The 21,581-nt window shown below is 38.8% G+C and overlaps 1 protein-coding gene across 2 annotated transcripts in view; it reads left to right on the top strand.

Moving 5' to 3' along the window:
* Positions 1-9,267: 9,267 nt before the first annotated feature.
* The window catches only part of SMURF2 (SMAD specific E3 ubiquitin protein ligase 2), a 73,016-nt gene continuing 60,702 nt past the window's right edge, over positions 9,268-21,581 (top strand). Inside the window, exon 1 of one of the 2 annotated variants that reach the window (XM_034412623.3) lies at positions 9,268-9,794. In XM_034412623.3, coding sequence (XP_034268514.2) covers positions 9,743-9,794 — 52 coding nt within the window. In that variant the 5' untranslated portion in view covers positions 9,268-9,742. Of the gene's footprint in view, positions 9,795-9,965; positions 10,195-21,581 lie in introns of those variants that run through there. The other variant, XM_087886981.1, reaches the window with a different exon arrangement.

Here is a 21,581-nt window from a genome sequence, read left to right as displayed (position 1 = left end):
AAGTATCTTATATATGCAGACATATATAATGCTTCAACTATTTGTTTGTTTGTTCATTTGTTTATAAAATGTATTGGCAGCCCATCTTACCTCAGGTTAACTCCGGGTAGCTTACAGTTATAAAAGATAAAAATTATATAAACTAAAAGACCCAAATTAGTTCATATAAAAAGCCAAACACTGCGGCCTAATTAAAAGATGGGGGGGGGGCAGGAACAGGATGGGGGGGGGAGCTGGGATCTATTTTTAATTTATAACCACCTCCACTGTGATAGTTCCCCATTGTGGCCCCAAGCTAACCCATTACCTCGTTAAATGTTGCCCTCTCATAACACTTTAAACAAATGTTAATCTCACATTTTCTAGGATTTAAAAAAAAAAAACATTTAAAGTCACTTTGCTGAGGGAAAAAATGGTTATTAATGGACGGGTTATCCTCCAAACCAGTATTACTGTTACTGCATCCTCATAATGACCAAATAGTTTGTAACATGTATTTAATCACTGGAAGACTCACATGCATTGACATGTGTCTGGGCTGCTGTACTTATAATTCTATCATAGCCATATAATCATATTCATCTGGTGAAAACCTATGGTTGCAAATAAATGTTTCAATTAAAAAATTCTGATTTTATTTTATTTTATTTTATTGCTTTTTATCAAGGGGAAGAATTTTAGCTTTTGGAGTATTAAGACATATCTTAAACAGATGGCAGAATTGAAAGATATGCAAGCAAACATTCCAAACTAAGGAGCAACCTATTTATACATCATCTAACATTACTAATACAACCAAGGATGGACTCAGAGGGTGACTAACTCTTGGAAACATCTGATTTATACAACTGCAGCTTGTAACAAGGTGGCCACCAGGGCTCAGTCATTTCCATTCACTGATACATCATTTCCCTTAATTGCATCCTGCTTCAAATGCTGTGTCTGTTATCTCATGTCCTGTCCTCTCTTTTGATAGCCAAGGATTTGTCTTTTATCTAACTTTATTTTCTTTATTTTCTAGCTCAAGCATGGCACTCAAAATGTCACAGAACCAACTTCTGTAAGCTTCAGCAAGCATGGCCGGTCATTAGGTATAGTGAGAAATGCAACCCAACATTCTGGAGCACAGTTCCCCAATCCAGACACCGTCCCCCAGATGTTTTGTGTAATGTTGCATTACTACCTAGCTTAATTTAAAAAAGACAGTGATTTGGGGGGGCGGGGTTGCAATGAATTCTGAAAGCGTGTTTTGATAGAAATCTTGATGATCTTCAATTTGTCAAATATGGTTTGGGATTCTTGGAATTAAATTAAAAAAGAAAATTATAGTTACAAATTCATTAACCTCATGGTTTACTCTCAGCTATACTTCAAAATGCTGTTTAGACCCAGAGGCCAATAGAGTGTATCAGCCTCTCATATTGGAACAAATAGGAAATGTCTCAATAGGTCAGAATAAAACAAATATTTAAAACCTGCTTAAATCCTTGTCAAGGTTCTTGAAGGTAGTTTATCTATCAACAGCTATAAGACTTTTACTTATTGGTAGAAGCAAAAGTATACTTAAGGAGCAAACTCCAATAGCCTCTTCTATTTACTTCAAAATCCTATATTATAGAAGTTATGTAGAAATACATATCATTTTGAAAAACATTTTAAGCATAAAATTTTGTCTGTGATTGATAGTTGTGCAATAAGCTCATTTCCAAAGATAAAACACTTCCCTTTTGGGAAATCCAAGAACCAAAGGCTTACAATATTCATTATTATTATTTTGATACTAATTTTCAGTGTTATTATTTTGTCTATTGTTCCTTTCAATATGTATGAAAAACAGTGAAATTTACAACTTCTCATTGGGGCACCTTTTAATTTCCTGCTTCCAGTTATGTTTTATGTCCCTGAGGAGCATCTGTACTTCTGGCCAGACCCTACAGGATTTTTCCATATTCCTTCCTTCATACATTCTGTTCCATCATCCAGATGTACAGGTTCCATCATGAGGCTTCTGACAGCTGGTGCACAAAGTGAAGAAACTCCTTTATGTCAGAAATGACGTCATCCAAAAAGTTGAGCAGCTGGGTGATGCAAGACACTCTTTTCCCCTGGGCTTGTGCTTTTTACCTCATCCTGAAAAGATTCGTGACTTGGTGATACAGTCTCAACCTTGAGTGAAACAGAGATCATGGGACAGAAATTAATTTTAATACTTGAATAATCTCTTCATAAATGGCACTCCATAAAATATAACACAATCTAAAAAAAAACCACCCTTATTCATTTTCTGCCACTTGGATTGCAAAATATTTTTTTATCCATGATATATTCATTTAAGGATTGACATTTCAGGCAAAGGCAGGGTGGAGTAGGAATGATTAGCAGCACAGACAGAAAACACCCAAAGTTACCAATCACAAAATTCTTGTTGCATTCCTTTGTAGACAGAGAAATCGTAATCTTGTGGAACTGCCAGATGTTTTATCTCACTTAAACCAGTGGTGACAAACACCCGTTGCTGGCAACAAAAGGCCTGTTAAAATGGGCTGGATTAGTATCAAGCTTGCTCTCTTCATTTTTTGTTCATGATAACAGCTAATATAGCATTCTGGCTCTGCTCACATCATAAAATAAACTGGAGGATGCACTTAATGGTTTTGACCTCTTAGGAATGGCAGGAGGTGTGATGTGAGATATTGTGTGTGACCTCACTGGGCAAGGTAATGGTTGGGTTTATTTTTTGAAGTTTAAAAAGGTGAAATTTGAAGTTTCTGCAAGTCTGAGTTCTGCACTCCATTTGCACTTTCAAACCTTTACCTCCCAAAATACAAACATATTAAAATGGTCTAAAACCCACTGGACTCATCCAAGTCAAAAACAAGCAAGTCATACTTCATCTTACTGTGTTGTACAAATTCCTTCTCATTAGGGGCAGTCAATTGTTGACTGTGATAATAAAAACTACATTTAATTAATAGACTAGAATTCTTTATTGGCCAAGTGTGATTGGACACACAAGGAATTTGTCTTTGGTGCATATGCTCTCAGTGTACATAAAAAGACAAGATACACTTGTCAAGAATCACAAGGCACAACACCCAGTGACAGTCATAAGGTACAATAAGCAATCAAATCATACTAGGAAACAATCAATATCAATTTAAATTGCAAGGATACCAACAAAGTTACAGTCATGCAGTCACAAGTGGGAGGAGATGGGCGACAGGAACAATGAGAAGACCTTCCTTAAAGTAAGGATCTATTTGTCCAGAGAAGGCTGAGTCTTTCAATGTGCTTCATCTCTTGTTATTTTATTTCTGGTCCTAGGCTGATTTATTATTTCAAAGCTAGGTCTTTTCCTAAAGAACTATTTTTCTATTTTTTTATTTCTGACTTCAAATTGGTGTTGACTTCTGGTGACTGCTTGGACAAATCCCTGTAGCTTATTTGACAAGATTTCAGAAGTGGTTTGCCATTGCCTAGTTCCTAGGGCTAAGAGAGAGTGCGACTGGCCCAAGGTCGCACATCTGGCTTTGTGCCAATGGCAGAACTAGAATTCACAATCTCCCAGTTTCTAGCCTGCTGCCTTAACCACTAAATCAAACTGGCTCTTATTTTTCTATGACTGTACTGAATCCATATCCACGGACGTTCAGAGTTGCTGTAGTATTATGGTTGGCTGCAGGAGTGAAATCCAGCAGTTTTGAACAGGTTCTGGAGAACCGGTAGCAGAAATTTTGAGTAGTTTGGAGAACTGGCAAACACCACCTCTGGCTGGCCCCCGATTGGGGTGGGAATGGAGATTTTGCAATATCCTTCCCCTGCCACGCCCACCAAGCCACGCTGACAGAACCGGTAGGGAAAAATTTTGAATTTCACCCCTTGTGGGGTGCTAGGGAAGGATTGACTAGATTCTTAGGAAGCTAGAAAAGATCTCCCTGGAATAAAATCATTTTTTTTTCTCAAGTGGAAGTTTCTCAGCACTTTTTAAATACGGGACTGAATATTTCTACAGAAATTTATCTTCTTCCAGAGAAGAAAACTCTTAGGTTGGGTTCATGAATACACTTAAGTTGGGTTCTGAACACCAACCAGCCCATCCCATTTTAACCTTGCATGGTCATCAGCTTAACTGATGGTTATCTTGTGACATAGTGACAATATGGAGATGACATGATTAAGACATCCTGCTTCCAGGAAATCAATCTTTGTGTATCAACAATGCACAAGGCATGATAGCTCAGTCAGCATATTCAGCATACGCCTTCTAAATATTCACAACTGCTGCAAAGGATGCTGGGAATAAATTTTCCTTCCTTCCTTGGCAGAGAGAACATATTCCCTTTTCCTGGGAGGTGGAGAAGGAGAACTGAAATTAGACTAATGTGATCAGGACTGGCATCAATATGGACAGTTACAGGAAGCTTATTCTGCTCACCTGCCTTTGCCCATTTTTCACTTCCATGTGGTCATGGGATACAAGTGGACACACGAGTGTGAGGAGAATTAAAATAGCAACAGGTCTAGAAAGGCATCATTTATACAAAGCCTATATAAGCTTTGGTTTCAAATTTAGTTAACTGGGAAGGCAAACTTGGGTCTATTTTTGTCTAAAACTGTCTAGATCCCTCCCTCCCCTCCCCCTGATTTGCACAATTCATTTCTTTCCTCTCCATTGATCCAGTTAAGCGCATTGTGTAAATACAGAACTGGATTGAGTAAACAACTGTTAACCATAGGTGAGGATATTCTATCAAAGCCTCTAAGTTAAAGACAGGCTGGATCTTGATACTAGTGTTGAAAAGGAATGCTGGATAGACAGTCCTTTGGTCTGATTCAACTAGACTATTGAATGTTTTTTAATAATGTAATCTTACATATGTCTACTCAAGGCTCAGAAGGAAGTCTTACTTAATTCAATTGGACTTAATCCCAGATAATTGTGTATAAAATTACAGCCAGTCTTAGTGTACTCGAATCCTTAATCATTCCAGAAGGCATTACTGAAAGTGTAATCACCTGTCAAAACTTCCACACTTCTGACAAAACATATTTGTTTTAAAATAGTTACTAGGAAATGAAGCTAGTTTATAGAAGAGATGATATGCAATTATTTGAAGTCATATTTAAATGTTGTAAGTAAAGGACAATTCTTTTTTAATATAGAAGAGATACACCAGGGCTGTCAAACTTGTGGCCCGCGGGCCAGATGCATCACACGCTGGCCATGTCCATGTCCAGTTTAGCAAAGGGGAAAAAAAGTTGTGATACATCACATGATGCTTCTGTGACGACGTGAGTTTGAGATAGACAATAATTTTGAAATTACTTACTCATTAAGTTATTTTCTAAAAACCTAAAGGATTTATTGAACTATTTCCTGTCAATATTATTTAAAAGCCATTTTAAAATATCACATTTATTTAATATAGTTTTAAAAGAGTTTTACGATGTTCTACTTTATTTGTTGGGAATTATGAAAATATAGAAAATCTGTAAAAAAAAATCTGTGCTATAATTTAATCAGCCTTTTTCAATTCTAGTTCTAGGCTTATTTCATATTTTGCAAAGTTGTTTCAGTTAATTAAATATCCTGCGTTTGGAGTGTTTTCCTTAATTCTGCAAACTTACTTGCAAATCAGCTGCACGTATCTCTCTTTGACACTTTTTACGTCAAGGAATTGTAACACTGATTGTGGGAATACAAAATGTGTGACGTATTTGAATTCTTTATAGAGATCTGCTTTACTGCTGAGCTGCTTTGAAGCCACATGAAGGGTATTTCACAATGACAAAGATTAAGGGAGCTGATCTGTATAACACCTGTGATGTGAGACTCAGCTTTTTTTTAAAACTGCAAGTGTGTCAAAGGCATAGTGTGTATTGTGGACATAACAATTATATTATTTTAATAATACAAGATTAGTAAACACTATGATTTATAAGATCCAATCTGGGTCGGTCATGAGACCAGTCTTTTGAGCTGTCAGACTCATGCTGGAGCCTATCCTCAGGGAACTTCTCTGAATATATTCTGGTAGAGAGAAGTTCTGCAACAATGGGCTCTAGCAACAGTCCGAAAGTTCAAAAGATTAAACCTCTGGTCCTGGTGACTGACCCAGATTGGATCCTGCAACGTTATCCTGGGACACATATATTTGCCTTCATTTGTGACTATGATTTATGTTACAAGGATCATGGGCAGTAGATTTGTGACTATTAAATTTTTAATTTCTTTTATTTATTAAATGTTTATGCCACCCAACTCCCCTATAAGGTGATATTGTTATTTCTGTAACGTGTAAAGTAATTCAAGTTGGACAAGTGATACAACTCTTTGATTTGTAATAATTAAAACAATTATCAATTTGAGACTCCAGATTTATTTGACGTAGCTACTTCAGGGATACATATTTTAAGTATAACCTAATGGTATTTCAACATTTTATTCTGCCATTAAAAATATCTGGTTTTCTCCATCTACATATCCTCTTGAGATTATAATGTTAATCCTTGTACTTATAACGAAGATCTATTGAGGCTTGTTTTGTACCAGTAACATTAAACCAGTTGCTCTGCAATGAGTTTCAACAGAATGACGCCTGAATAGGTGATTTAAAGTCATCAGCATCAATGATATAAATATTAAAATATTTGAGAGCACAAGTTGAGAAATTGTAAAGAGTCACAAGTCATCTCATAGTGTGAATAATAATACTTCCATCCAATAACTAACTTGCCAGACCTTTCAATTGAGTTGTCTTATGTCAGGATAGATGGGTTTGCTTGTTATGGCAAGTTCAAATATTTATCTACAAGACTATATTATTAAAATTCAAGATAACTTAATATGCTTACTGCTTCTTGCAAAGTCACTCTGGTAATTAAGGTAGGTAATAAACTGATTAATTATATAAATAAATCTCCCGTTTTAGCTTATAGGTACAAATTCCAGAAATACCATCAGGTATATTAGAATCTTCTACGCGATTAAACAACATCCTAAGCTTTTAGACAATTCCAAAGAATTTAGGAAGGAGAAACATGAGGAAATTAGAGAAAAAAAAACCTTAATAAACTTATCTGCATCTGATTTTAACGTTTGTTTAAAAATCAGATGTAGGTACAACTTTGCTATTTAACTGTGAGGATGTCACACATGTCTGCAAATTAATTTAGAAGGATATATGGCTGCTTTGGTTAAGAAGTAATGCAGCTAGATAAACAGAAAGAAATCTGAACTGAACAACAGTAGGGATAATTTTGCCATCTAGCCTTTGGTTGGCCAATCTTTTGGCTTGTTGGGCTGAGCGAAGAGTGATTGTCTTGAGCTGCATATAAACTATATAATATAGTGTATATATATATATATATATATATATATAAAACAAACTTCCTTTTTTAAATAGTTTTTATTATTTTGTGGGCTGCATTACTAACTCTCCATGGCTGTGTGCAGCCTGCAGGCTGTGGGTTGAAATGCCTGATCTAGCGTAATATTGCTTGTATGCTACTGGCTTTCCAAGGTTTTTTAGCAAGCCATAGTACAATCTTCCAGAAGTTAAAACAGCAAAAATGCCTTTGAACTTAATTCCTGATTACTATACAATACATCCATACTGTTTTCTTGGAAATAGCACATACTATTTAGTCTCAGATCCTTTTAAACTTCCCTGTCTAACCTACAACCCTAGTGGGCCCCTATCCAAGATTAACCAATCATTATTACTAAATAGTTTTTTTTTAAAAAATTGATTTATATACCCCTCTTCTCCGGAGACTCAGGGCAGCTTATAATGCGTTAAGCAATAGCCTTCATACTTTTATATATTTATACAAAGTCAGCTTATTGCCCCCACAAACTGGGTCCTCAATTTACCTACTTTAGAAAGGATGGAAGGCTGAGTCAACCTTGAGCCTTGTGAGATTCAAACTTACAGTAATTGCAGACAGCTGGTGTTAATCACAATGCTATCAGTCTGCTGAGCCACCAGGCCCAGTTTTGAGCTAGTCGATCATGTAGTATCATCTACTGAGACTTCTCCAGATACTGAACTACAAATCCTTTCATCTTTTACCACTGACTATGCTATCTTGGATTGTATTGAAGAAATATTGCCAATCCTTGTATTAAATAAGTAATTCAATGTTTAATTCAAGCATTAAATATGGAATATTCATTCATGACACATACTCCAGATTTTGCTTTTCTACTCTATAGTTGCTGAATTACCATTTTGTTTTACTCATGTTCTGCCAGCCCAAATAGTTACCAGGGACCTGATTCCCAAACCCATTGAACTAAAAAATGAGAAGTGGATCTATTTGGGAATCGTGAACTTATCTGTTTATTACAGGTAGTCCTTGACTTACAACTATTCATGACTGAAGTTACAATGGCACTGAAAAAAATGACTTATGACCATTTTTCACTTATGGCTGTTGCAGGATCCCCATGGTCGTATGATCAAAATTCAGATGCTTGGCAAGTGGCCTGTATTTATGAAGGTTGCGGTATTGACTTTCAGACAGGCAAAATCAACAGGGAAGCCAGATTCACTTAATAAGTGTTACTAATTTAATACCTGCAGTGATTCACTTAATTGTGGCAAGAAAGACTATAAAAATGGAGCAAAAATTAACTTAACAACTGTCTTGCTTAGCAATGGAAATTTTGGTCTCAATTGTGGTCATAAGCAAAGGATTATCTGCATGTTAACAGGCTATGACCCTCACCCAGAGCTCCAGCTAAATAGCTTCCTCATCTTGTTTCACTTAGGAAAATGAGTGAAACTCCCAATCTTTTGGACTGCGGATGGAAGTGATCCTAATTTCACTGATCAACTTGGGGTAACTATAGCCACCAACTGTAAATATTGGAAGGCTTCGCGAATGACATCACATTGAAGGAGGACAGAAATTTCTCCAGGCCCAACCCCCCCCCCCCCCACAAGTCTACACTCTCAACACCTCTCGGGTGCCATAAACAAAAGTGACCTCTCTGGGGGGTGGAGAGGTAAACCTTGAAAAAATAAGCACGAAATCCGTGCCGTCTCCCATTGCCAGAGACCCTGGAGTCCAGGTGTTTCAAAGGCGAACTCGCCTCAGGCAGCCGCAGCGGCTTCGCCCCGGGGGTGTGCTGGGCTCAGTCCTCCTCGGAGCTCCTGGGTCTGACTGAGGAGTCTCGCCCCACTTCTACGGCCAGGGGAAGCCTATGTGGGAATGCCCTGAGGGACTCCCTATGCGCGTGACGAAACCGGGTTTTTTGCTCCTTGCAGCCTGGAGAGCGCTCTAAAGGCCGGCGGCGGCAGCAATTAACAACCCTTCCTTTTGCAGCAGCCGACACAGCCACCCGCTCGCTCGCCAAGTCAAAGCTGCTCTGTCGGCCGCTCTGCTTTGTTGCCCTGGCCGGCTGAGCCTCGGGCAGGGGGCGGAAGACAAGGCGGCTGCGTCTCTTCTTCCTCCTCCTCCTCCTCCTCCTGGCGCTGCCCCCCGCTCATGGCGACATTGGGCACATCCGGGCTTTTCTTCCTTCGGCGGCCGCCGCCGCCGCCAACGTCGCTGCTGCTGCTGCTTCTGCTGCTCTGAGCCGCGGTCGGCCCGACTCCATTAGCGGGTCCCGTCCCACCCCGCCCCTGCCTGCCCGCCTTCCTTCCCTCCCTCCCTCCCTCCCTCTCCCCGCCGCGTCCCTGGCGGGGAGGGCCCGAGAACGGCTGCGCCGCATTCCCGGAGGATCCACGGTGTCATGTCCAACCACGGCCCACGGAGGAACGGGCCGGTCAAGCTGCGCCTGACAGGTGAGGTGGGCTCTGCGGGGCTGCCCGGCGCACACGTTGCTGGGCCCGCGGAGGGCGCCGCCAGGCCTGGGGGGGGGGGTGCGTATGGGGGGGAAGGAGGCGACCGGGGGGTCGGGAAGGACGGCGGGGCTGAAGGAGCCCCTCGACCTGGGAGCGCGAGTTTGGGGGTGTGAGGGAAGAGAGGAAATGCGTGGGTCGTGCCGTGGGCGGCGTGGCGAGGAAAGCGCGGCCCGGCTTTGTTTCAGTGGGGGGAGAGAGAGAGAGAGGGTCGCAGCCGGGGAGGAAAGCGTTCTCGGGGGTGGCGAGGCGGTGGTCGGCGAGGGCGTGGGAGGAGAGGGCCCGGTGCAGGGTAAGGAAAGGGGAGCTTGGAGAGAAGAGACGGGAAGAGCTCCGTGGCCGGGTGGGTCGAGTTTGCTGAGCTGAAGCGAATAAGCTGCTTGGGTGCCTTTGAGATTGAACGTGGGGGGGCTCCCTCCGGATTCCCCCGAAAGCATCCAGGCCTTGGGAGAAAATTAAACTCTTCATCCCCCACATTTCTGGGCAAAAGAAAAAAGAAAAGAAAAGAAAAGATGCGGCTGAGGGGCTGGAAAGGGAAGGGCAGCGGAAAGGTTGGTGTGGAAGCGCGGAAAGAAAAAAAAAGCAAAGTGAAATCCTAGAGACGAAATTGTAGACGCCGCAAGGACTTGCAGGGCTGGTTATTCGGAAAGGTGGAAAACAATCCCAGTTTGAATCTCTGGGGTGAGCGGGACGGATTCTGCTTTTCCGCGGTTTTTAAATCTTCCTCTGATTCTACTATTTGCAGGGTTTAGGGGGATTAATTAAAGCCAGTAAACGGTTTATGCTGTATGAAATTAAATATTGCAACGCTTTGAGGATTAAGCCCACTTGAAGGTTCAGTGTAAGTTCCAAAGTTTTTGAGCGTAAACTTGAATCAGTTTTCCGCCTCTTTGTACTCTTTGTTTTGATGTGCTCTGCTGCTCTCTTGAATCAACCACCATAGGGGAAGGTTGTGTAAGGTTACCTGGGTATATAGCTCCTTGCGATGTTATATGGAATACAAGCGTAATTAGATTTTTCAGAACATTTGCAGTTTACATCAATATCTACCTGAAGTAGATGAGTCCTGTAATTTAAACAAAGTCTACCTTTTAATATTGCAGTTTACTTGTACTATAAACAAAATACACTATGCATGCTTTTGTTGGAACTTGGTCTCAATCAATTCTATGTAGGATTGTTACTTAAGAGGGACAGAAGCATATAAAAGAACATAAACGATAGTTTTATTTACATTTTGATATTGTAGCAAGTTTTAAAATGCCAATATATTTTTTCATATATTGAAACATTAAAATTATAGGTTTTCATTTACAATATTGCATATGATTGCTGATATAAATCTTACATGTTTATATGTTCTAATAAATCTGCAACCCATGTTTTACTCAGAAAGTTAATTCCACTGTGTTCAGTAGAGTTTATGACAACTGTATAGTGGAGAATAGCCCCCAATGCAATATAATTATGTTGAAGTGTTTTACATTGTGCTATTGAGATTATGTTGTTTAACAAATTATGAGTTTGCATATAAAAAATTTGTAATCCTTATGTAGTAAAGGTTTTTCCAGTAACTTCTTGAAATGTTTTGTAATTCTGTGTTTGATATTACTAAACTATCATACTGCAGAACAAATCTTTTAAGCTTTAAAAACCTGCTGAGGAAAATATTTTTAAGCAATTGTTTTTGACTTCTGTATTTCTATTTTAGTTTCTAATTTTTCTGTTACATACTAATATATATGGCATTGTTCATGATAATACCCTAATTAAGAGATTAAAGGGAAATCATTTATTTCAAGAGCTCATTCAAAAGGCAAACACAATAGTTAATTTAAGAGGTACACTTTTAAAACTCAATGTACTTCAGTAGATCCTAAGAACCTTGAGTAAATAATAGCAAGTATTGTAACTTGGTTAACAAATCAATTTTGTAATATTCTTTGAAAACAATAAGAATTAGAATTGTCTATTCTTAGTAATCATATATCAACAAAATATTTAACACTGGAGAGGATACACCATTTGGCTAACTATCTAGTCTGCACATAATGTCTTTTTTTCCATAGTCTCTAAGGAATCTTTAGTACTTAAAATGCTTTAGAACAATATTTAAAAAAAATAATGCTATAATCATAATATTTATTTAGAAGTAAGCAATATAGAACTTTGGGGTTTCTGAATAAAACATGCTGTGGACTATTGAGTTTTAAAGGTTTTGTAGAATGCCTCAATTCCATGCCTCCTGCAGTTTGATTCTCATCCTGATTAAAAATTTACTTCCAATAATTTTTGATGCTAAAATTATGCTGATTTTAAATATCTGAAACTACAAATTTAACTGAAACTGTTTGAATAAGTATGTGCTTTCAGTATGTTTAGATGCTGTTTGCTCTAAGAATCTCATTTCTTTGTACTATATATATTTAGATTTCATAAACTTTTGAACCTCTTGTCTAGATTAATTATATATCAAACGTAATACATATTTCAAATTTATTATCTCGGAGTGTGATGATATAGTCTGAAAAATAGTTTGGAAAAACTGGATTCAATTAGCTATTTTCAGGATGTAAACATTTAAGGTTCTAGCTAGAAACATTGTTCTCACTGACTTGATAAATTACAGGATAATGTTTGATGTGAGTCCAAGAATTGATTTGGACCTAATGCCCAACTACTCTGTTCATTTTGAGCAGCCAAATAAAATATTTAGCCTAGGCCTGATTTAGAAGAAAAGATTGATTCTTTGTGAGACTTTAAGAATGCTTGAGGAATGTTTGGCATACCTTTGCTGTAAGTGTTATATAGGTCTTTGTTCTATAATCATTACAAAGACCTATTTTTTTAGAATATCTTTTCATAGTTCTTTTCCATATTAATTTTGTACAGTTGTAAATTGAATCATTTGTGATATTTTTTCTCAGTTATCAACAATATATGGATATATTATTTGTCAAACATCCTGTCTCAAACTGTTTCTGCTCACTCTACCAGAACCAACATGGTGGCCATGTTCTGGGTCCCTTCTATTAAGCAGCGCCATCTTGTGGGACCTAGGTGTTAAGCCTTATCTGTTCCAGCACCTGTCCTGTGGAACAGCATCCTCCCAGAGATCCAGATGGCCCCTGACCCTCTTGGCCTTTTCTAACTTGGTAAACACCTGGTTGTTCTCTCAGCATTTCAGCCAGTTTGTTAGGTGACCTTGTTGATTGGTTTATTTATGGCTTTTAAAAAAACTCTGATTGTAAGACACAATGATCTTTTTGGATTGCTGATGTGATATATTGGTTGATTATAGTTGTAATTTGTTTTTAATTAATTGAGGTTTTTTATTTTTTGTCACCTACAGCCAAAGTTGTTAAATGGGTAGCCATATAAATTGTTTAAACAAATACGGACACATATTAGGATAAAAATTAGTTTCTTCCTTCAACTTTTCTACCAATGATAGTAGTATTAAAATAGCTCAGGGATTACTAATGTCATTTGCCTCATATAAATTAAAGTTGGAAAAGAATTGGATTGTTTGAAGTGTTGATTTTGGATTTCCTTCATTTCTTGTTTCTTAAGGGAAAAGGCCCAAATGCTTTTTCTTTTGTTTTCAAATGTAAGTTTGTTCTGCTTTCTGTACTGAGTCGCAGATGAGAAATCATTTTTTAAGGATTACAGCTGATTAGTTTTTTAGAGCCATTAATCAAAATGCATTATGCACTATTCAGATTCTCACCCCTTAACAGAGTGACACTGAAAGGAAAAAAGGTAAAAGCAATAATTTTAAATAAAAATAGCTATGGAAAGTAGCTATATCTGAATCATAGAATTTCATGAATGATGCAAATAACTACTTGATAAAAGCTTTATCTGCATTTAAAAAACATCTAGCAGTATACTAGATGGCTAAATTTAAAAAAAAATCAGGAAGAAAACAGTGGCAAACTACTTTTGCATAATTGCCAAGAAATCAACATATAGGATTTGAGACTGACTCAATGGAGACTTTATTTTTAATGAATTTCAGATTGTTTTTCATTTATCAGTCATGAAAATTCCACAGAATGACACACCAAATGAACTTTAAGGAAGATACTTCACACACTATTTACATAATAATTTGAATGAAGGATTGTTCTATTAATCTAATGCTGTAGTTTAAATGTTTTGGATCAGAGTATATTGCTATTGAATTTATGGATTCACAAAGATGCTGAATCCTAATTATAAGGAAGTACCTGTAATACCATCAAACTTAATAAATACAATATATAATAGGAGCATAACTATTTTTTAGTCATTAAGTCATTAAGATAATGATGAAGTATGGGAATTATATTAGTCTCTCTTGTTTAAGGAGATGTATTTTGAGAAAAAAAATCAAACAAACTGGTGGACACATTATAAGCACTTGTGAGCAGTTCGGGCTTTTATCTTGTATTGATACACATGAACTAACATGAACCAAATGGCTGAGAAAGAATTTCTATAATTATCTGGAAAATGAGTTGGACATACACAAAAACAAAACAAAACAAAGCACTCAAAATTTAAAAATATATCACTGTCTCTTGGAAACTTCTCTCAAATTCTTCTTGGTTATGCTTCTTGAAAACAACTTGTGTTTTCAGTCTGTGACTTTAAATGATCTTATTTTAAGAAATAGAAGATTCTTAAGTATGATCTGAAGCAAGAATTGAAAAAACTGCAAAAGATAGTAAAATGATCAAGGAGCTAGAAATAACCCTTATGAGGAAAACAGAATGAGTTTGATTGGAAATGATAGAAGTGTATTTAATATATGGCAGGGAGAAAATGGTTAGCAAAATTACACTAGGACTGGAGATGGAGAAAAATTCAGGATAGATATCATAGAAGTACTTTGGATAAACCATTCCACCATCTGTCTCTGTGCTGTCATTGTACAATGATAAGTAACAGCAATTCTGGAATGCTTTATTTCTTTGTAATTTATTTAGAACACCCTAAATAATTAAGACTCAACAGTGAATAAAAAAGCATGAATTAAAAAAAATAGTAAACAAGTAAAGAAAAATGATAAATCTGAGCATGATCAAGTTGGTATAAAGGCATAATGAGAGTTACAGTGCTGCTTAAAACGTTTGTGAATCCTTTTGAATTTTCAGCATTTCTGCATAAACAACAGTGGTGTACATGGCAGAGTTGTAAAGAGAAAGCCACTACTTTCCAAAAAGAACATTGCCGCCCATCTACAGTTTGTGTAAGACCATATGGATGAGCCAGAAGGCTATTGAAAGAATGTTCTGTGGACTGATGAGACCAAAATAGAACTTTCTGGCTTCAATGAAAAGCATTCTGTTTGGCAAAAGCAAACACTGCATTCCAGCATAAGAATCTTGTCTCATCTGTGAAACGTGGTGGCAGTATCGTGATTTGGGCCTGCGTTGCTGCATCTGGACCAGGACAGTTTGCTGTCATTGATATACATTCTGAACTGTATCGGCAAATTCTAGCAAAAAATATGTGTTCGAACTGAAGTTCAAGAGAAAGTGGATCATGCAGCAAGACAACGATGCAAAACACACAGGCCATATGACTAAGAACTAAAGAATGGTTAAAGCAGAAGAAAGTTAATGGCCAAATCTCAATCATGTCCTTAACCCTATAGCGATGTTTTGAAAGACCTGAAGTGAGCAGTTCATGTGAGGAAGCCCAACAACATTCTTGAGTTTAAACTCTTCTATAAGGAGGAATGGACTAAAATTCCTTCAAGCCAAATTGACAAGACAATTCTACACTTATCAAAAATGTTTACTTGCAGTTATTGTTCTGGGGGGGGGGCACACCAGTTACTGAAAGCAAAGGTTTACATGCTTTTGCCACACACACACACAAATATGTAGCCTTGGTGGCACAGTGGTTAGAATGCAGTATTGCAGGCTTATTCTGCTGACTGCCACCAGTTCAATCCTCACTGACTCAAGGTTGACTCAGCCTTCCATACTTCCAAGGTCAGTAAAATGAGGATCCAGATTGTTGGGGGCAATAAGCTGACTCTGTAAACCGCTTAGAGAGGGCTGTAAAGGACTATGAAGCTTTATATAAGTCTAAATGCTATTGCTATTGAATAATTTTCCTCAACAAATAAATGACTGAGTATATTTTTGATACATGGGGAACAGTTCACATTTTAGGTTATATTTATGCAGAAATATTAAAAATTGAAAAAGGTTCACAAACTTTTAATTACCAGTGCACTTCTGTTTTGCAAATACTGTGAGAAAATGTATCTCTAGAGAATGTGTTCTAGAGCATAGGGCCATGATGGCGAACCTATGGCACGTGTGCCACAGGGTGGCACACAGAGCCATATCGGTGGGCACATGAGCTCAGCTCTGGCATGCATGTGTGCGCCGGCCAGTTGCTTTTCGGGCCTTCTGGGCCCACCGGAAGTCGGAAAACAGGCTGTTTCTGGCCTCCAGAGGTCCTCCGGGGGGGGATGTTTCGCCCTCCCCAGACTCCTATGTGCCAAAAGCGGGGGGCGCGCAGGGGGGGTTGCGCATGAATGCACAGAGGGGTTGGGCGCAAAGAAGTATGGATGTGGACACACATGCACACGACTCCCCCCCGCACTCCCCCCGCTTTTGGCACGCGATGGCAAAAAGGTTAGCCATCATTGGCATAAGGGCTAGGATAGAGAATGTCTGGCACTTCACCCATATCAGTCATTTTTGCTTGGGAGGAGGGAGACAAGTTCTCTTAAAAAGTTGGTACATCTTGTCAGGTGCTTGATATATCACAGGAAAGGTTTATAGATGATAACAGTACTTGTCTGCTTTTTTCAAACTCGCATCTGGATCAGAATGTGTTTGGACTACAATGTAGGCCTATCTTTAGAAATAACATGTAAATTGCAGTTGGCACAGAAACCAGTGGCCAAACTGCCAGTGGTGCAACCAGCTACTGCAGAATAGCAGGAATATTAAAGTTGCTGTATTGGTTACTACTAGCTGCCCAATTCAAAGTATTGGCTATCAACTCAGGTATACTAGTGGGCTTCCTCACAAGAACTGCTCACTTCAGGTCTTTCTATGATATTTCTATAGCATTAAGGCCTGGTCTCCAACTTGGTCTTTTAGATCTTCCAATGGTGCCCTCATCACCACTGAAACTTGTGTCCATTCACATTGTTGCTGGACATCCTCTTCTCTCTCCTCTCACCTTTCCCAACATTAGAACTTTTGTTAGGGAACTAGGTTTTTGTATAATATGTCCAAAATATGATAATTTGAGCCTGTCATTTGTGCCTCGGCTGAGAATTCTGAGTTGATTTGTTTGATGATCCCCTAGGGTTTGCATGATTCTGATCTTTATGAGCAGAGAGACATCATGGCATTTGAATATCTTTTCCAAGAGCTAGATGGGTGCTTTACCAAATACTAGTTTGCAATGTATTCATTGACTGCTTGTTCCTTTATTGTTAATGGTTGATCCTAAGTGGCAGAAGTTATCTATCACTTCAATATCTTTATTGCCCATTTTTAAATTAGTTGATTTCTTCATTTTCATTAGTTTGTTCTTTTAATTCTAGTGTATTTGTTCACTGTGCTAATTGAGTTTTATTACTAAGGCCTGCAGATCTTTTGTATTCTCAGCTATCAGGGTAATGTAACTGGCATAGGGCAGGTTACTGAAGTTTCTTCTCCAATTATAAAACCACACTTATTTTCTTCCAGTCCAGCTTCCCTTAATATATATTCAGCATATAAGTTGAAAAGGCAGGATAAAAGTAGCAGAGTAGAAGAGAAAGAACTGGTAAAAATCACAAAATATACAGATCTGCAAATAGAAGTAATATGAAAGCAAAGATATTACCAATAATAATTGGCACCTTGGATGCATTCTCAAAACACCTGAAGTACCACATGAACAACATCAGCATTGACAAGGTCACCCCCACGCAATTGCAAAAGGCAATTTTGCGTGGGACAGCTTATATCCTGCAAGGATACTTTTTAACATCATTAAACAACATTTCCCTATCCCAGGTCTTTGGGAAGAACTTGATAGGTGGATAAAATGCCATATCCAGTCTGAACATCAGGCAGACTGTGTGGCCAACAATTAAAATAATGGAGAGGATACAGCCTTGCCACAGTCTTTTGCCAACTTGGTGTCAGTCTGCTTTACCATGTTTCTGTACATATTGTGGCTTCCTCATCTGTAATAAGTTGTTCGTGAGGATGAGATGTAGGATTCCCAGTGGGATTCCTGTTTCCATGGGATCCTTTGGCTTTCTCAATTTCCCAGCATGCATTAGTGTCTCATGTTCTGCAGCCATTTCTAAAGCCAGCTTCCTGTGGCATCTCTTTTTTGGTGTAGGACTCTAATCTGTGTTTGATGATCCTAAACGTTATTGTGCTAGCATGTGAAATTAGGGATATTTTATGATAATTTGCACACTCATAAATATTTTTGTGGTACTAGAACCAATGTGTTGTTCTCTAGATTTGCTGGCACTGATACTTCTGTTGCTTGCCGTTATTTTTGGGATTCCATCAGCTCCTGTAACCTTGTGACTCAGTAATGACCAGAGTGTTGATCTAACTTTATCTTCTTGCATTAGAGATTTTTGTAAAGTAGGGAATATCTTTTAAGATGACTTGGATGATGACACCTCTACTGTACTGTGTTTTAGTGTATCCATTCCTCACAGTTTGATCTCCTTTGAATAGTTTTCTGTCTGTCCATTGATGGCGTACCAATTTGTGATTAAACCTCTTTTTGAATTCAGAGATCTTTTGAAAGACTCTTCTTATTTTTCCATGTCTGTTTCCCTGTTCAATATCTTTACAGATATTGTAATAAAATTATTCTAAAGATGTTTATGACTTGTAGTCAGTATAGTTTATTTCCAGTAACAGAGGCAGTGTGCTTCTCAATGCTCGCTGCTGGAGGAAGAGCAGCTGGGGGTAAGAAAGGGCTATCTATATTTATGTCTTATTTATAGACTTCTTATATGTGTCAGGTTGGCTACTGCAATGTACTTTCAAAGAACTTAATTGTCTTTGTGTTTCTTCCCTCTAGTGAAGCAATAAGTTTTCCACGTGTTATTTTGTATCAGATAAATTTCACTAGTGATTTTCTTTCTTTGCTAGATAACAGGTTTACAACGTGGAGATCCCACAGGCTTACAAAGACTAGAAAAAATATCATATTTGAGCCTCAGTTATGAAATTAATGAATTCTTAAAGACACTGGTCAACCAGAAAAAAGGTTGCATTGAAACTGATTGTGAGGGAAGTTAAGATTTTTGCACATTTCTATAGTTTCTATACCTCGTCAGGATAAATAACTCCACTGTTCGTTTTACAAAATCATTTTTTTGTTCAGGAGTCTGTAGGGCCTAGTTGTACATCGGCTTGTTACGTTTTTTTCAGACTTATGGTAAACCAGAAAGGGTAATAAAATTAAAACTGCTATAGTATTGCCAGTTGAATAATGTAGCCCAGTTGTGCTATTTAAATAGGCACAGGGCTGCAGTATCTATCACTTAAGGAAGCTCTAAGTAGAACAGTGGCAGATGAGATTTATCAGAGATTGAAGGGGAGGTAGCAGTTGGAAAACTTAGTATATTTTTGCTGCTGTCCTCTAGTTGTACCTAGCTTTGCCTCTGATAAAATGGGAGAAGTGTAACAGATTTTACGTAAGTTGCAGTTGCCATTGAGATTATGTGAGTTTAAGAAAGAAAATGCTACTTTAAATTAATACAGCTAAATATGACTTAAGCCTGTCTTATTTATGAGGTGGGGATGAGATAAAAGCAGTGCCAATGGAACGTGGCAGAACAAAAAAAAAGATTGCCAGGACTTGTTTCTGCTGTGGTTAGGTAATAGTGAGGAAAGGCCCAGGGTCTTATGACTGAAGGAAAAGATGAAAATTTAAATGGATTATGCTTTGCATCATAAAGATTTCAAGTTAATAAAGGGTAGGAGGAAAAAAAACCTATTAAATTATTTTTAAAACCATAGAATCCAGTAATAGCAAAACTCCTATTAAGTATTCTGTGTAAGAACTGTAAAAGACAAAAGCATGTGAGAGCAATGCTTGCTAACCTTTTTTTGATTATGTGTTAGTTGGTTTCCTCAAAGTCCAACTTTTGCTTTCATGGACTACAACAGGGGAACAGTTTGTATGATTTTAATCTTTGTAGGTATAGAAAAATCATTGCATGCATCAGAATATCGTTTCCAAAGCTTTAATCGCTCCAGGCTGTCACCAAGATAAAGGAGACTGGGCTACATGACCTCCTCTTTGCTGATGACTGTACCCTGAATGCTGGATCAAAGCAGGAAATGCAAGTCAGTATGGACAAATTTGCAGCAGCATGCAACAACTTTGGCCTCCTTATCAACATAAAGAAGATGGAAGTGATGCATCTGCCAGCTCTGAAAGCCCAACATCAAGAACCCACCATCACAGTGAAGGGACAAAAGCAGCAAGCAGTGGACCAATTTACATACATTGGCAGCACTCTCTCCCGTGCAGTGACAATTGACAGGTCAATTGTCACTGCAATTGCCAAGGCAAGCTCTGCATTTGGCAGACTACAGACCAATGTGTGGGACCGCCGTGGAATAAGCCTTGCTACAAAGCTCAAAGTCTACCAAGCAGTAGTGCTAACTACCTTGATGTATGCCAGTGAGACTTGGACTGTATACAGGAGGCATGCTAGGCAATTGAACCACTTCCACATGACCTGCCTCCATAGAATTCTGAGGATCTGGTGGCAGGACAAGGTGCCAGACACAGAAGTCCTCTCCAGAGGAGGCCTGCCATCAATTCATGCCCTGCTGATGCAAGCCCGGACACGCTGGGCAGGCCATGTTGTAAGGATGCCAGACCATCGCATCCCCAAACAGCTCCTCTATGGTGAGCTGTCTCAAGGAAAGCGATCGCATGGGGGACAAAGGAAGTGATTCAAAGACATGTTGAAAGTCTCCTTCAAGTCCCTGGATACACCACCTCCTGGGAAACCCTGGCACAAGATCGATCAACATGGCACATGCTGATCCACCAAGGCTGCCAGACATCTGAGGACAGAAGAACATCCATAGCACAAGAGAAGCGAGCATTCCGCAAAGCCAGAACTGCAAACGCGGCAACAATGCTGCCCACACATGTCTGCCCAACATGCGGTAGAATATTTTGTGCCTGTATAGGCCTTACCAGCCACCTGCAGACACATTGTGAACAGTCCACAACCTGTTAGATGTCAAGGTCCTCTTCAAACACAATGGACGAACATCACATCATCATATTGTTAAGAGCCGCAGTGGCACAATGGTTAGAGTGCAGTACTGTAGGCTACTTCTGCTGATCACTGGCTGCCAGCAGTTTGACAGATCGAATCTCACCAGGCTGAAGGTTGACTCAGCTTTCCTTCCTTAGGAGGTCGGTAAAATGAGGATCAAAGATTGTTGGGGGCAATATGTTGACTTTGTAAATCCCTTAGAGAGGGCTGTAAAGACTATGAAGCAGTACATACTGTTGTTTCATCGAAAATAAGACAGGGTCTTATTTTCTTTTGACCCCCCCAAATAAGGGCTTGGCCTTATTATCGGAGGGGTCTTATTATTTTGGGAGTGCAGGAGATGGCAAGGTGGGACTGGATGTCCCGTCGCCACCGTCGCCTCCCCTCCCTGTTCTTTGCACCAGCTGAGCAGCCCAACACGTCCCATACCACCCCAATAG

This window comes from Pantherophis guttatus, chromosome 2 (assembly GCF_059756535.1).
Source record: "Pantherophis guttatus breed Tessera chromosome 2, ASM5975653v1, whole genome shotgun sequence".
Classification (NCBI taxonomy): Eukaryota; Metazoa; Chordata; class Lepidosauria; order Squamata; family Colubridae; genus Pantherophis; species Pantherophis guttatus.
This window is presented reverse-complemented; position numbering and strand designations above follow the sequence as displayed.